Source organism: Lygodium microphyllum, chromosome 21 (genome assembly GCF_053477565.2).
Source record: "Lygodium microphyllum isolate KBCC chromosome 21, Lygodium_microphyllum_v1.1.10, whole genome shotgun sequence".
Classification (NCBI taxonomy): domain Eukaryota; kingdom Viridiplantae; phylum Streptophyta; class Polypodiopsida; order Schizaeales; family Lygodiaceae; genus Lygodium; species Lygodium microphyllum.
Genome location: NC_141155.1, coordinates 30,121,039 through 30,135,818, shown reverse-complemented (window position 1 = coordinate 30,135,818; position 14,780 = coordinate 30,121,039). Strand labels below are relative to the sequence as shown.

The window sequence follows — 14,780 nt, the reverse complement described above, 5'->3', positions numbered from 1 at the left end:
ACTTGATCATCGTAGCATTCAAGTTCGTACACGATAAGGCCATTTGATTTATATTTCTAACTTGCACAAGGCATATATGCCACTGTTATGTGTTCTTCTTTTTCCAAATGGAGAGGATGGATGGCATACTAAAGTTCCATATGCATTTATTGATGCTCATATTAATGCCAATAATCTTGCAAATAAAGATTGTGTCACTCAAATGCAATATTACGCTTTTCGACTTCAGATTCGAGATGATACTAATGCATGTCTTTTAAGGGGTGGTCACTTGCTACAAGAATACATTGTCGATGCTTATTGTAGCATTGAGCAATGTAGATTGGCTTGGTGTCATCATAATCAAGCAACATTGCGAGTTGAAATGTATAGGGGATTGGCTGATATGGTCAATGGTTTGGATGCAGTTGATACTAATATCACTGGGATTGGTGTGGGCAGGAGAATAGTATTGCCATCTAGCTTTACAGGTGGACCAAGATTCATGTACCAATTATATCAAGATGCTATGGCAATTGTACGTAGCAAAGGTAAACCTGATTTGTTTATCACCATGACATGCAATCCTAAGTGGTCTGAAATTACAGATGCTTTGTTGCCTGGTCAAACTGCACATGATCGACCAGATTTAACTGCTAGAGTTTTTCATTTGAAACATAAGGACATGATGCAGTCGATAGTAAAAAATGAGTTGTTTGGTAAAGTTGCTGGATATGTGTCCGTCATAGAATTCCAAAAGAGAGGCTTGCCTCATTCACATACGCTCTTGATATTAGAACCACGCTTAAGCCACTAGAAGCACGTCATTATGATAGACTGGTGTGCGCTGAGCTGCCTGATAAGGAAAGGTTTTCGGATTTGTATCAAATTATTACTAAATGTAACGTACATGGTCCGTGTGGTGAGTTCAATCCAAAAAGTGCTTGCATGGTGGACGGAAAGTGTATAAAGGATTATCCAAAAAAAATTATACATACAACTACAGTTGATAAATCTGGTTATCTTTTATACAGACGTCGAGAGGATGGAAAAACTCATAATGCTAATGGTAACCTCTTGGATAATCGATGGATAGTGCCTTACAATCCTTATTTGAGTTCCAAGTATAGTGCTCACATAAATGTTGAGGTTTGCTCGACAATTGCAGCTGTCAAATATTTGTATAAATATGTATATAAGGGCCATGATCGAGCAACCATTCGGTTTACAAGTACGCGTGGTTCCGGTTCCAATGATATTGACGCAGAAAATATTGATGCACAAAATATTGATGAGATTGAGAGGTACTTAGATGCATGATATATTTCGGCTTCAGAAGCATGTTGGCGAATATTTGAATTCAAACTTCATGATGAGAAACCCGATATTCAACGATTGCAAATACATTTACCTGGAGAGAATACTGTTTCCTTTCGTGACTCTGATAACATACGTGATGTGGTGCAAAATGAAAATGCTCAAAAAACAACTCTCACAGAATGGTTTACATGCAATCGTTTGCACCCTGATGCTAACACAGTTCTCTATCAAGACTTTCCAATGTTTTGGGTTTGGAATGCACGCAAAAAAATGTGGACAAAGAGAAAGCAAGGAAACACATGTGGTCGAATATACTTTGTTTCACCTATGTGTGGAGAAAAATACTATTTGCGGCTACTACTCATTGTATGCAAGGGTTGCACATCATTTGAGGCATTGCGTACGGTTAATAATGTGGTATATTCAACTTTTAAGGAGGCTTGCATTGCAAAAGGAATGTTGGAAATAGATTATGAATGGCAAATGTGTTTGCGTGAAGCTGCATTGATACAAACCAGTGCTCAATTAAGAAATTTGTTTGCATCCATCTTGGTATTTTGTTCGCCTGCCCCCGACCTGGGGCTCTATGGGAAGAGTTCTTAGGTCCGTTGACAGAGGATATAAAACATCGACTCTCCTTGCAAAATAGGCGAAATGTTGATATGCAAGATGAGGCTAATAATCATGCATTGATGTATATTCAAAAACTTTTAGATCAACATGGTCGCAATTTGGCAGAGTATCATGGATTGCCTGAGGTGACAATGCAAGAATATACAAATCCTTTGATCCTTGATGAACAACTATATGATAAAGTAGAACAAGAGAATACATTCTTAGCAATGCAAGCTTTGTTGAATGATGGACAAAGAAATTGTTTTATGGCAATAATGAATGCCATTGATAGTGGTTTGGGTAAACCATTTTTCTTAGATGGCCCAGGCGGTTCTGGAAAAACATTCCTATACAAATGTTTGCTTGCAAAGCTTCGCAGTCAAGGTCGCATTGCAATAGCTACAGCATCCTCTGGTGTTGCTGCATTGCTTTTGCCACATGGTCGTACTGCCCATTTAAAGTTCAAAATTCCATTACAGGCAGATAATAATTCTACATGCAATATACCTATTCAAAGTCATCTTGCAGCACTGTTAAAAGAGGCAAGTCTTATTTTGTGGGATGAAGCTCCTATGTTGCATCGTAATACCTTTGAGGCACTTGACAGAACTTTAAAGGATATAATGCAGTGTGATATGCCATTCGGTGGTAAAGTTATTCTACTAGGTGGAGATTTTAGGCAAATATTGCATGTTGTACCAAAGGGTACCCGTGAGGATATTGTCGGTGTTGCTATATGTTGTTCCAATTTTTGGCAATATTTCAATGTTTTGAAACTTACACAGAATATGTAGGTCGCATCAGATGAGGGTCAGTTTGTTGCATGGTTGCAAGACATTGGAGATGGAAAAGATTTAACACATACTAATAATATATTGCAAATTCCACCTGCATTGTTGTTGAAGGGAGGATCTATGCAAGACTTGATCAATTTTGTCTATTGTGAAATGAATTGTGTAATTGATTACAAAACGTTCTTTAGTGGACGTGCCATTCTTGCACCTCAAAACAATGATGTGGAAATGATAAACAATCATGCATTGCAGCTAATGCCGGGAGAGGTTAAACAATACTACAGTGCTGATTCTGTGGATAGAACTGAGGAGAACTCATTCCTCTATTCTGTGGAATATCTAAATTCCCTTGACCTCGGTGGAGGTATTCCTCCTCATATCTTGCTGCTCAAAGTAAATGCTCCAATAATATTGCTCAGGAACTTGAATCCTTCTAAAGGTTTATGCAATGGTACTAGGCTAGTATGCAAGGCTTTCAATAACAAGGTCATTGATGCAGAGATAATTACGGGGACCAATATTGGTGACAGAGTTTTTATCCCAAGGATAACTTTCATCCCAACTACACTAGAACTTCCTTTCTCAATGAAACGCTTGCAATTCCCAGTCCGTTTGGCGTTTGCAATGACAATCAACAAATCTCAAGGCCAAACGTTATCATGTTTGGGAATATATCTAAAAACCCCAGTCTTTACTCATGGTCAACTCTATGTTGCTTTCTCCAGAGTAAAGTCTCCGGATAGATTGAAAGTCTTGATTAATGAGAAAGAGGACATGGTAAATGGTACAATCAATATTGTATATAATGAAGTTTTACAGAAAGTATTGTAACCTCTATTTTTTCAAAAGTGTAATGTTTGTTCTCTCATATTATATTTGCATATTGTTTTTATTTTAATACAATCAACGCCTTTTTTTCTTCTTTGTTCACATATCTATAAAATGTAGTGTTGTGCTTTCTTATGTTATTTTTCAGTAGTGCGTTCTTCGTTGATGAAAAGCAAGTTTGACTTATTTTCTCTGATTTAATACTTTAATGTTTTAATCATATCTCTCATGTATGCATAGATATTCATGATTTTATGTGAAGTTAGACGTATGTTTGTTTTACTATATGAGAACATTGTGTTTAAATTATTTCTACCATAAAAGTTATTTCATATTTCTATCATATTATATTTGCATTAAATTTTTTGTGCAATATCATCAAAGTGTATTTATTATTTTTTAATCATATATTTTTATGTTTTCTAATTTTTATTGATAGATGGCCCAAACAGTATTTGAATATTATCGTGCCTCTCCTTATCAAATGAGACTTCAAGAAGCATTGCGAACTATTACTACGGATGCTATTATCTGGAGAACTTTGGCTAGGGTAATCGAAAGATTACCCAATGATAGATTTACTAATGGAAACACTCCTTTATATGTAGAAATTTTATATTTTGGATGGATCCAATGCTACTATGTTAGACAAACAGATGTTGAGTACTTCATATCTCGGTCCCATACTAGACACATACCGAATGACTGGAGTAAATGGGAGTTTAAAGATTTATCATGTTTTGTAACTTTGCATCAGTTTCATCCAAATTCCGCCGACTGCTCTACTAATGTGAGAGCCAATCATATCACGTCCCCAGGTAATACTTACCATTTTCATTAATTAATGTTTTGCTTTATAAATTTAATATCTTTATTTTTAAAGTTTTTTTTTTTGTTTTTAGATGTTGCAGCATAATCTGCGCGGGGCGTGTCACAGCTTCGCCCACACATGTTCCCCGTGCTAGATCCACGATTGATAATTCATCTAAGAAGAGAAAGCTTTCTTTTTTATAGTTGATTTTCTACAGTACAACTATCTTTTTGAAAACATTTTATACTCTTTTCCATTTACCTGTTGTTATAGTTGGAATTCTTTCAGTGATATTTAAAAATCACTTTTGCTTCAGTTATGTTTTCCAATTATTACGGTTTGGATAATCAAAGTTATTGTGTGGAATTATTAGATTTTTTTATGAAGTTTAAAAATTGCAAGACTACTTGATTCATTACTAAGTGGAAGAATGTGTGAATAAATTAAAACATTTATGCTTCACATCCCGGGCGAAGCGCTGGGCTGAGTCTAGGTGCGGAGCACCTAGTTACTCTTATCAGAGAGTTGCAATGGCAATGAAAACTCACCAAAATGGAACAAACAGTGAAAGAAGTCTAGTACTCAATTTTTGGGTCAAATTGAGTTCCTAGTAAGAGGAAAAAAACCAAAATTTAAAAAGCCCAACAAAAGAGCAGAGGAAGCAAAGTACGAGAATAGAGGTACTCAAAAATTATGTATTATTCATTCTCCCTGTTTTAAATCTCCCATTATCCACTTTTTTAAAAAAACCAAAGATTTAGAGAGAGAAGATTCACCCTACATGGATGTCACCAATTTGCTTTCCTATTGGATAATCCAAATAACCCACCTCTTAAACTATAATATTTTTAAGGGCTCATTTTTTAGTCTTTTTTTTCTAATGTTATTGTGAGAAATGATTCAAATTTATATTCTCAAATTATAATTGGTCTTATGATGTTACTTCTATTACAAAACATGGTTGAGGCAAGAGAGTGAGAGTAAACTATGGGGGAAAGTAGAAGAACCAAAATGAAACCATAATGGCATGAAAGAGACTATATTGATTGATAGTGAAGCAAGTACATTGTTTTTTAGCTTTTTAGCTTGGACATACACCTTACTCTTTGCTTATGGGATTAAGTTACATGTGCCTCTAGCACCACACATATTTTTTAACACCCCCTATTTCTGCTAGCTTACCCTTTAGATAATTGCACCTAAGAATGTAGGTTGTCCTCCCAAAGTGTAGATAATTTAGAAGAGAGTTTCAAGATATTGTTCAAAGTTTGTCTCCTTTTCAAAATTTACTTTCTAGCTCAAACATTCTTTCTCGATGTGTCCAAACTTTTTGTAACTTTTGTACCTTGGTTTTCCTTTGTTCCAATATTCTTGCTCTTTGTGTCCATTTTTCTCGTAGATCTTGCAAATAATTTTTGAAGAAGAGCATTTGTTGTAAAGTGCAATTACTATGGGGCTTGGTGTAGAGTTTTGATTTTTTTTGTAAGTTTACATTCTTGCTTATATAAAGCAGCTTCAATTGCACTGAGTTTTCCATCAACTACATTCCTTAGTGTTGCTACCACCTACTCATAACCTTTGTTAGGTTTATCCACACTATTGAGTAGCACGGCAATGGCTTCATCTTCTTTTAATATCTTTGACTATTGAATGTAGCTATATTTTTAGGCTTTTAAATTTGTTTATTAGTTATGTTAGACTATTATATTGGTTTAGATCGCACCTGAAAATTTCCATTAATATATTAATTTTAGAGTTTCTTCCTTGAGAGCCGAATATCTTATCTAGCTCTTTCCATGCCTCTTTTGCACTTTTTATTCCTAAAATGTGATATAGGACATCATTGGATAGACCCCAAGCTATTATCCTAAGAGTTATGCTATTTTTTCTCTTCCATGTTGGCTTATTAAGATCTTCGGGTGCTTCAAACAACTCCCATAAGACCATATATTTAAGAATTTAAAAAATTTTCTAATATGATTAATATTTAGACATGTGATCAAATCTTATCCCCTTACTTGAAGGTGAAATTTTCCAAATAAACAAGCCCCAAGCTTATGTTGAAAGCATGCCCTTTAACCATAGAGGGCTTTAAAAGCCTCCTTAAGCAAGGCCTTCAAGCAAAGCCCTTAAGTTTTCCCCTTTGCAAATGGTAGAAGATAGCAAATCGCCAAAAGTAGAGCTTGTGTAGGCCTTCCAATGGCTCTTGTTTGTCTTCTCCTCGATAAAGAAATTGATAGAATTAGATAATAGACACAATGAATGCATGGTGCAACAATGGGCCTTTTGCCATCACGCCCGCCGAGTCCCGACCAAGACGTGGTGGTGGGCTCCAGCGGGGAACCGAGAGCTTCGGCCTCTTCGAATTCAGCAACCGCACGGGGACGGGGGGCGGTCGAAATCGACCTCTCCCGAGAACCGCCCGCTCCCCCCGTCCCACACACAACTTCCTGTAGAGTACCTCCTACTGTAAAAACTTCCTGGAGGTACTCTACAGAAGTTTTTCCGTGCCACTCGAAAGGAAAAACTTCTGTTGTAAAATTACGGCACCAACCTCCTACAGCCTTGCACGCTATTTAGTATACATGGGCTCTCGGCGTAAGCACCCTAAACCTACTCTTGAGTTAGTTCACACATCTCCCTACAAGACAATATGCATCCTCTTCAGAGTAAAGGGCTCTCTGCCTTGGTTTACTCCCCCATAGGATAGGATGTACGTTCACCCTATCATTCTTAATACTATAATGTGATCACATTTAAAATAGAAAGCACCCTCCCTAAAGAAATAAATCATTCACCATAAGTAGTGGCATTTGAATATTATAATTTAGATATGAGAGAGAGAGAAGGGGCGGGAGGAGAAGAACAAGAAGAAGAAGAACACATGCGAGAGAGAGAGAGAGAGAGAGAGAGAGAGAGCTATTCAAAGCAAGAGGAAATGCTCACAAAAAAACCATTTTTTCAATAGGTAAAAACAAATGCAAGTTTCCAAAAGCAACAAATAAAATGTCAGCTTTATCTGCACACTCAAGAAATTAGCTAGTATTTTTAAGGGCATAACAAAATTCTAATTAGTATTTTAGAAGTCCAACCAATACAATTACACTAAAATGTTGACTTTTGTTAGCATTGGTAGGAGGCCGTTTAAAAACTAAAATGTGTCACCATGAATCAAATTAACAATAGTTGGTAACTTTCTTCCCTTTTTCTTAAGGAAAAACTCAAGAAAAACAACCCTACCAAGAATAAGCACAATGGTTCTACTTCATTTGCCACGACCAATAGAGACATATATCGTTTAAAATTTTTCCCCTAAGGAAGCTAATATACTACTTTTCATTTCATACACATACGTTTATAAAATCTTTCTTTGAGTGCCAATGACAAGCTTGATACGAAACAATCCAAGTTCATCTTGCCTTACCCTACTATCCATCTCTTATACTTTGTGAATGAAAAGTCTTATGTTGGTTTCTCCTCTAGAATCCCCCAAACTAACCATGGTGCATATATCTTACATTCTTGGAAATTCATTACTAAATGGGTTTGTATCGATTAATAATCATGGATTTGTATTCCTCAATCCACAACTTATACTATCATTAATAAGTACTCAAACAAGTTAAATCTCAACTTCCTTTTCCAAAGGAGTTGTTTAAGGAACTTTCCTGTGGGCAAAGGACATATGTACAGGTAATCAATTTTTACATAATAATACAACTTTGTCCTTCATCTCTCTCTAGATCCTCTTGTCCTTTTATGGCTTCCAGCCATCCCTCTCCTTCTTCCCAGCCTTTCTCTCTCCTATTCTAGTATTTCTCTCTCCTTGTCACTCTCTTTCTCTCTCTTTTGCACTCCTCTCTCTTCTGTAGTCTTCTCTCTTCTCTTTCTTTCTCTCTAGTTCACTTCTTGACAAGTGGTATCAAAGCATTGGTCTTTGATCTTTTTTTTTCTATTTCTATCTAAATTTTCACTATAAAATAAATTTCAGACAAGTACTACAAGTGCATGACACGGATAGTGACTAGTAGTGGCTTGTAGGACATCTATAGTTGGAAGAAGATTAAATCTAGAGATCTTTGGGACAAATATGGTGGTGGAAGGACAAAATAGCATGTCATCATCAAATTTTATGCAATTTTGAAGGTAACATGGTCAAATAGGAGTCAATTGGACATGGAAGAGAAACAAACTGTGGTTACTTTTTAGGAAAGAGCTTCTTCTTCTTCATTTCTAAGACTCCCATGGAACCTTCAGCCCATTATCTCCACTCTACTAATGATGCAAATTATAGAAATCCATCAAGACTTGACTAAACATCTCAGATCTAAAGGGCTTTTACCTTCCTTCAGCCTTGAAGGGTACCTATAGTAAGGACCTTCAAAATCTTGTCAAGATTTAAAGCTTGAGAGGAAGATTTAAAGCTTGAGAGAAAGATTTAAAGCTTGTCCTTCAAAATCTTGGCAAGATTTGAAGCTTGAGAGGAAGATTTAAAGCTTGACAAGCTTAAGAATTGTTGAACTTGATTCTAGCAACATAAGCACTATGTTGTATAGATATGGCTTCAGCAAGATACCTTTGCATTAATGCCCATTGCAAAAGCAATACATGTTGTCTTTGTTACAGCTTCTTGGTGTGAAATACTTCTTAGTATTCTCAGGAATGCTTGGCCATTTGGATTGCCAGAGCCTTGCTGATGTTTCACTATCCATTAAATCAAATAGCTAAGACATTTCGATTGAGGTAGTTCAACCAACCAACAAAGCACCTTCATCCATTGGAGGTGAAGGGCCATTGGATTGTAATACGACATTTTGTTCCTTTGTGCTTTTTTTGAAAGCTACATAGAAGAGAGTTATTAGATTTACAAGGACTATCAATTTATGCTCAAAGTCGGCAAGATGTGGTTCAAGGCTCTCATTAAGGAGAATGTTACTTGATGTCTGTGTGTTTTATCCTTGGATAGCAATCATGTCTTGTCTTACAGGATGCAGAGGGAGCATTACAGAGGGTTGTCCAATCCACAATGTATTCATGGGACTGAGGTTGTGAGGAATCCAAACTTATCCTATGTAAGTAAAGATGACCAAAAATATGGGCGGAACTTACAGGTAGGGATCTGAACTTTGTTATGCCAGTGGAGGTAGGAGAATTTTCCACTTGAAGGGCCCTGCCATGCCTAGATTTGGATTTTGAAAGGTCAGATGTCTTTTAATTGAGCAAGTGTTCTAATGGGTCATCTAAGAAACAATAGTCACCCAAAGCTAGTCCAGGTGACTTTGTTGTTTCTACACTGAGTCTTCCTGGGTGAGATACTGGGTGAAGAAACACAACAATGTGAGCAGCCAAAGTGGCTTGCTGATTCATCAAGTGCTATACTAAAAACATTTGGGCCAGTAATAGAGTAGTACTACCACTAGATCTTGTTGTTGGTGCTGAAGAACTTAAACAATCCATTAAACTAGCACAGAAGCATCTTTTGATGGGGTTGGAGTTGATTACATTGTGCAGAATGCTGCAAACACACACCCTAAATGGTAGCCCGTGAGGCAAATGATGAGTTCTTAAAGACTACATTTGAAGTCAATGTATTGGGGAAATTTTGATTCACTTAGTTACTTGTTCCTTCTATGCTTAAGAGGAATCATGGCCATATTGTTTTGGTTAGTAGTGTTGCTGGCAAGTCACCTTTATCTGCACAAGCTATCTATGCAGCCTCAAAGCATGCGGTCAATGGTTACTTCCACTCCTAAAGAAATGACCACAACAAAAGGATCCAATGACCTGGAGCCTTCCAAATAGCAACAAGCTCACATGAATGATCAAATAGATTTGGGAAATAAGATCATGCTAAACGTAGCCTCAGAGGATCATGCTATTATTTGAATTGAGGTCAAGTGAAGAAGGTATCGACACTAGAGATTGTTCTGCTAGATAAAGAGTTAGGTTATCTGCTCCAAATCTGGCATCTTCATCTCCATTTGCATATCATATTATTTGCTTTGGTTTTGTTGCTAGTGTCTCATAAGGATTTTTCTCATTTTTAGTATTGAGAGCACTTAAGAGTGTTGGCTCCACATCATGTGACAGGCTTCACATCAATAAAATGAAGAGATGTCTTTTTTTAATTGCTAAACAATAATCCAAGTCTCAACCCAGGCCCATGAAAATTGCTCGAAGTACGGAATTGAAGCATTGAGGTGTTCTGTTACTCCTGGGTAGATTTCTGTGTATCTACAACCCAAGTTTCTCTATATCTGTAAGGATGGAATGACATCTGGATGCATGAAATGATTTAAGTATTACGGCAATTCAAGAGCTTGAGGCAAAACTGCAAAATCGATAGGAGGCTATTGTGAAAAGTGAGCTAGACATGGTGTATGCATTCTCTCAATAACTCTGGCAGATTGCCCAAAAGTAGAAGCAAGAGCTACTTCTTTAGCAGGAGTCAAAAGTGCATGAATGTTCTGTGTAAAGTGTAGGATTGTTTTGTGCCTTACAAGGGATGTAAAAACTGTAATCCTCAACATGCCCATAACATGTAAGGGAGGAAAGGCTATCATGAACAACTTTGGGCTGCACTAATGTGCCAACTAGCTACCCTTCTATAATTTGTGCACCTAGAGCTATTGATGACATAAGCACAATTGTACTGAGCCTTTCAGGCATTGCAAATCATTTACCACAAATGTTGGAAGCAAGTTGGATATTTTAGAAGAGATGAGTGGACTCTCTAATGTTTGTTTCAAATTTGAAAAAAGAAAAAAACATTTGCAAGAGCAATTTTGCCTCCTCACATACTAGAGATATTTGGTTCAACTCCTATGAACATTTTTGCGGTAGCAAACAAATGCAGTTATGGATTCCAAAGAGATCTACCTATTGTACCATATGTTGCATTTTTGGGGAAGGGAGTCCCAAGGTGTTGATCTTGGAGCCCAAGGGTGTTGATTCTGGAACATTCCAAAATCCTTGCTAGCTTCGCATGGGGGAAACTAATGCCCATGGATGTGTCAACAATCTGGACTTTGTGACAAAGAACCAACAAAGTATAAATGTTGGAGAACATGTTCATGGTGGCAGCATAACCAAGGAAGTCAAAGTTGTTGATGCAGAGTAAGGGGTGCTTCAAGAGTTTGACAATTAGTACCTTCACTAGCATTGACCCCAGTTCATCTTGAAGGGTTTGGTTGGTCAAATTATGCTTATGCTTCAAGCTCCATCATAGACGTGCCTCACAACCATGAAGTTTCTGTTAATCCAAATCATGTTGAGAGCATGATTATAGAGATCTTAGAGCTTGAGCAAGGTGTGACATATACATAAGAATGATTGAGTATAGCAGTTTTGATGAGACTGACATACAACTGTAGCATAGTTGAGAACTTGATGTAGAAATTAGCAATGAGAAATACTTTTTCAAGTTTTCATAAGGGCTTGAGGGAGTCTTAGCATTGTTGAGGCAGGGCAATCAATCTAATAGTGAAGTCATAATGCAATCTCACCTGCTTTGAGTGCTTTCCTTGCATCAATTAGTCTCATCATTCCTTGCAATAGTCAGTCTCATCATTACATGTGAAGATATTGGTTGATAAACCTTGCTCAGTTGTGAGTTGCAACAAGGTAGCCAAGAAGGGTTTCTTTGGATCAAAGTAATTAGTGGGATCATTAGGTCTCAGATACCACCAGTTTGGCATGTCATGGTCAATCCGAATGCCAAACACTATTGAACCAATAATAGATACAAGCACAATGAACAGGAAGTAGATGATCAAATGGAACTAAATAGGTTAGGCACTGGAGCACAAAATTGAGGCAAGGCAAGCCAACAAGAGGTTAAGCTTCTTGTGATGACCCTTATCCGAATTGTCTTCACCTCCTACATTTGCAAATTTAGGAGGAATCCTACAGTGACACATTTTGATGAAAGGTGATTGTTGAATGTGACAAAGCCAATTCACCTAAATAAAGCAACAGCAAGATGAGTTGCTCAAGTTTGCAAATCCTACACTTCTTTGTGTTAATCTAAGGAAGGAGATTGAAATTCAGTTCCTGATGTTGATTTCAAGAAGTAGACTGAAATCCAGCACCTGCTATCATTGTAGGAATTGTCATTATCAAACTGACTGGAAGCATCATTGTCTTCTACAAGTTGACTAACGTTCTTTTCATCATGTTCAGTAGATGTAGCATTTCTCTGTCTGGACCCTGCTCCTTGTTGTGAAGCTTGAGTAGTGGTAAAAAGTTAACAACCACAATTGGACACTTACAGTGCTATGGGCCATTCTACTAGCTCACGTCTGTGAGTTCATGTTCAGTAGATGTAGCCTTTCTCTGTCTGGACCCTGCTCCTTGTTGTGAAGCTTGAGTAGTGGTAAAAAGTTAACAACCACAATTGGACACTTACAGTGCTATGGGCCATTCTACTAGCCTTTCTTCTGATCATGTTCAATAGATGTAGCCTTTCTATGTCTGGACCTTGCTCCTTGTTGTGAAGCTTGAGTAGTGGTAAAAAGTTAACAACCACAATTGGACACTTGCATTGCTATGGCCCATTCTGCTAGCTCACGTCTGTGAGTGATCACTAATCCTAGTATGGGAGCGGGCAGATCAAATTAAAATCTCAATTTCTATATAGGCAGATTACAAGTATATTTTTTAAGCTCTTTATATAGTTTCTTGGAATGCAAAATTTGCAACCATGAACAGAGATTCAATATAACAATTGAGTATTTTGTCACTGCTCTTGTAGTATGTAGTGATCTAACTTGCATGCACATTTGCTCTTCTATTGCAAATCTTCAGACCTCGCTTGTAGGCACAATAGTTTGATCCATCTTGGGTTTGTTGAAGATTTCAGTTAGAGAAATTTTGGGTGTTAGAGTAGTTTATTGGAGTGGACTTCAGAGCAACTGTAATTTCAGCTTGTTTGTATAGCAAAAATGACAACACAACTTCATCAACATTAGTGGATTATGATGCAAAATGTACTTTAGCAGGGGTGTTGCTCACATGGTTTTGATCCCCATCATGTACCACAAGGAAATATTGACTCTAAAGAAGTGTCTTATAGGAGGCAAGTGGCATCCAGTAGCAATATTATGAGTATTATTCGAGAAATGGAACTCAACAAGTCAATTGCTCACATGCTTGACATGCTTGATGTATTGGCATATATGCACTTATTTATTTTGATGCAACCATGATGGTAGTCGAAGTGATAGATGTTGTCTAGATAGAACGAGAACTTGCCAAACACTTGACATCTCATATGGACCAATTGGTGTAGCCATGCATCTTGGAAGCTCTTATCAATATTTATTGTAATGTTGTTTTGCAAGAGGGTTTAGTGCATGTACATGACAAGTATATGTTGGTTGTATCGATTGCTATGGATGATGCAATAGCTCAACAAGACTTATTGCAATCATTGCTAAATATATACAATAATGAGTATAGCCAATCACTCTCTCATCGACACCAATATCTATATGTGCAGCAATATGACTATGAGCAACATTCATATACTTCTCAACCATATGCTTCTCATGAATACCATGGACATTAATATAATTATTCTATTCTTGATCTATATAGTGATGATGTGGGTAACATTGTGTCTAAAACTTGTAAAGCTAGAAAATTAGCCGGTGACTAGATCAAAGAATTGCATGCCCAAGGGTTATGTTATAGATGTGTTGAACTGATGTATTTTAATCACAAAGATATGTGCAGAGCAAAGAATGCAAGGATATTTGTGGTACTTTGAATATTCAGATGAAGAGGATAAGGATAGTCATGCTGAAGACAATTTTGATGATGGTCAAGAGGAAGATAAAGGCTTTACAGTTACAGGCTATGAAGTTTCTGATGAGGAAGAACATGACCATGGGCTTCTATTTGATTCAGTTTCTTATACTTTTGTGGATTCATAATTTAGTACATGCATATTATTTCATGAGTGATGATATCTTTGATTTGGTAGTCATGATGCACGGATGGGATATTACCTTTCCTTTTGACCTAGGAGGCTAAGGGTTGGACTTAACTCTCTGTGTGGAGGGACCAGCATTACTTTGGGAATGATGTCCTTACCTTCAAGAATTTTGAGGCAAATATCATGCTAACTAGTGGGCTTTGTTTCACTACAGAACTTATCTCTATTTTAGACCAGATTTAATGCTAAATTAATGATAGGCATGTATGAGTCACATGGGTTGAAAGTATTTACGAGAGCTTCGTTTGGAGCTATAGCATGTCTGATTTGGCTCAGCCAATCCAAAGTTGTTCCAGATTTAGTACAGTAAGGTTTGCAGTGGATAACATAGAGTCTCCATCTGGAAGGAGCTCTTAATGACAACATTTTGATCCAATATTTCATTTTAATATTCCCAAATGGATGTCAATACTTTGTACTTGATTTTCAGCCCTCC

General features: G+C 37.0%; 1 protein-coding gene across 1 annotated transcript; it reads left to right on the top strand.

Annotated features, from left to right (window-relative positions):
• The first annotated feature begins 385 nt into the window (after positions 1-385).
• On the top strand, positions 386-14,282 carry LOC148017860 (uncharacterized). The gene is made up of 8 exons (XM_087661506.1): positions 386-717; positions 1,014-1,283; positions 1,799-2,704; positions 2,897-3,325; positions 3,434-3,485; positions 3,976-4,086; positions 4,294-4,354; positions 14,083-14,282. Exons 1-8 carry the CDS (start codon positions 386-388, stop codon positions 14,280-14,282), a joined length of 2,361 nt encoding a protein of 786 aa, XP_087517632.1.
• The last annotated feature ends 498 nt before the right edge of the window (positions 14,283-14,780 follow it).

Bases quoted from the DNA above. Each gene is read 5' to 3' on its own strand.
- LOC148017860 (XM_087661506.1), top strand. From the start codon at position 386: ATGGTCAATGGTTTGGATGCAGTTGATACTAATATCACTGGGATTGGT. The intron at 2,705-2,896 runs GTAGGTCGCATC...AACGTTCTTTAG, and splicing joins TTGAAACTTACACAGAATAT to TGGACGTGCCATTCTTGCAC. The intron at 4,087-4,293 runs GTAATCGAAAGA...ACTTTGCATCAG, and splicing joins TCTGGAGAACTTTGGCTAGG to TTTCATCCAAATTCCGCCGA.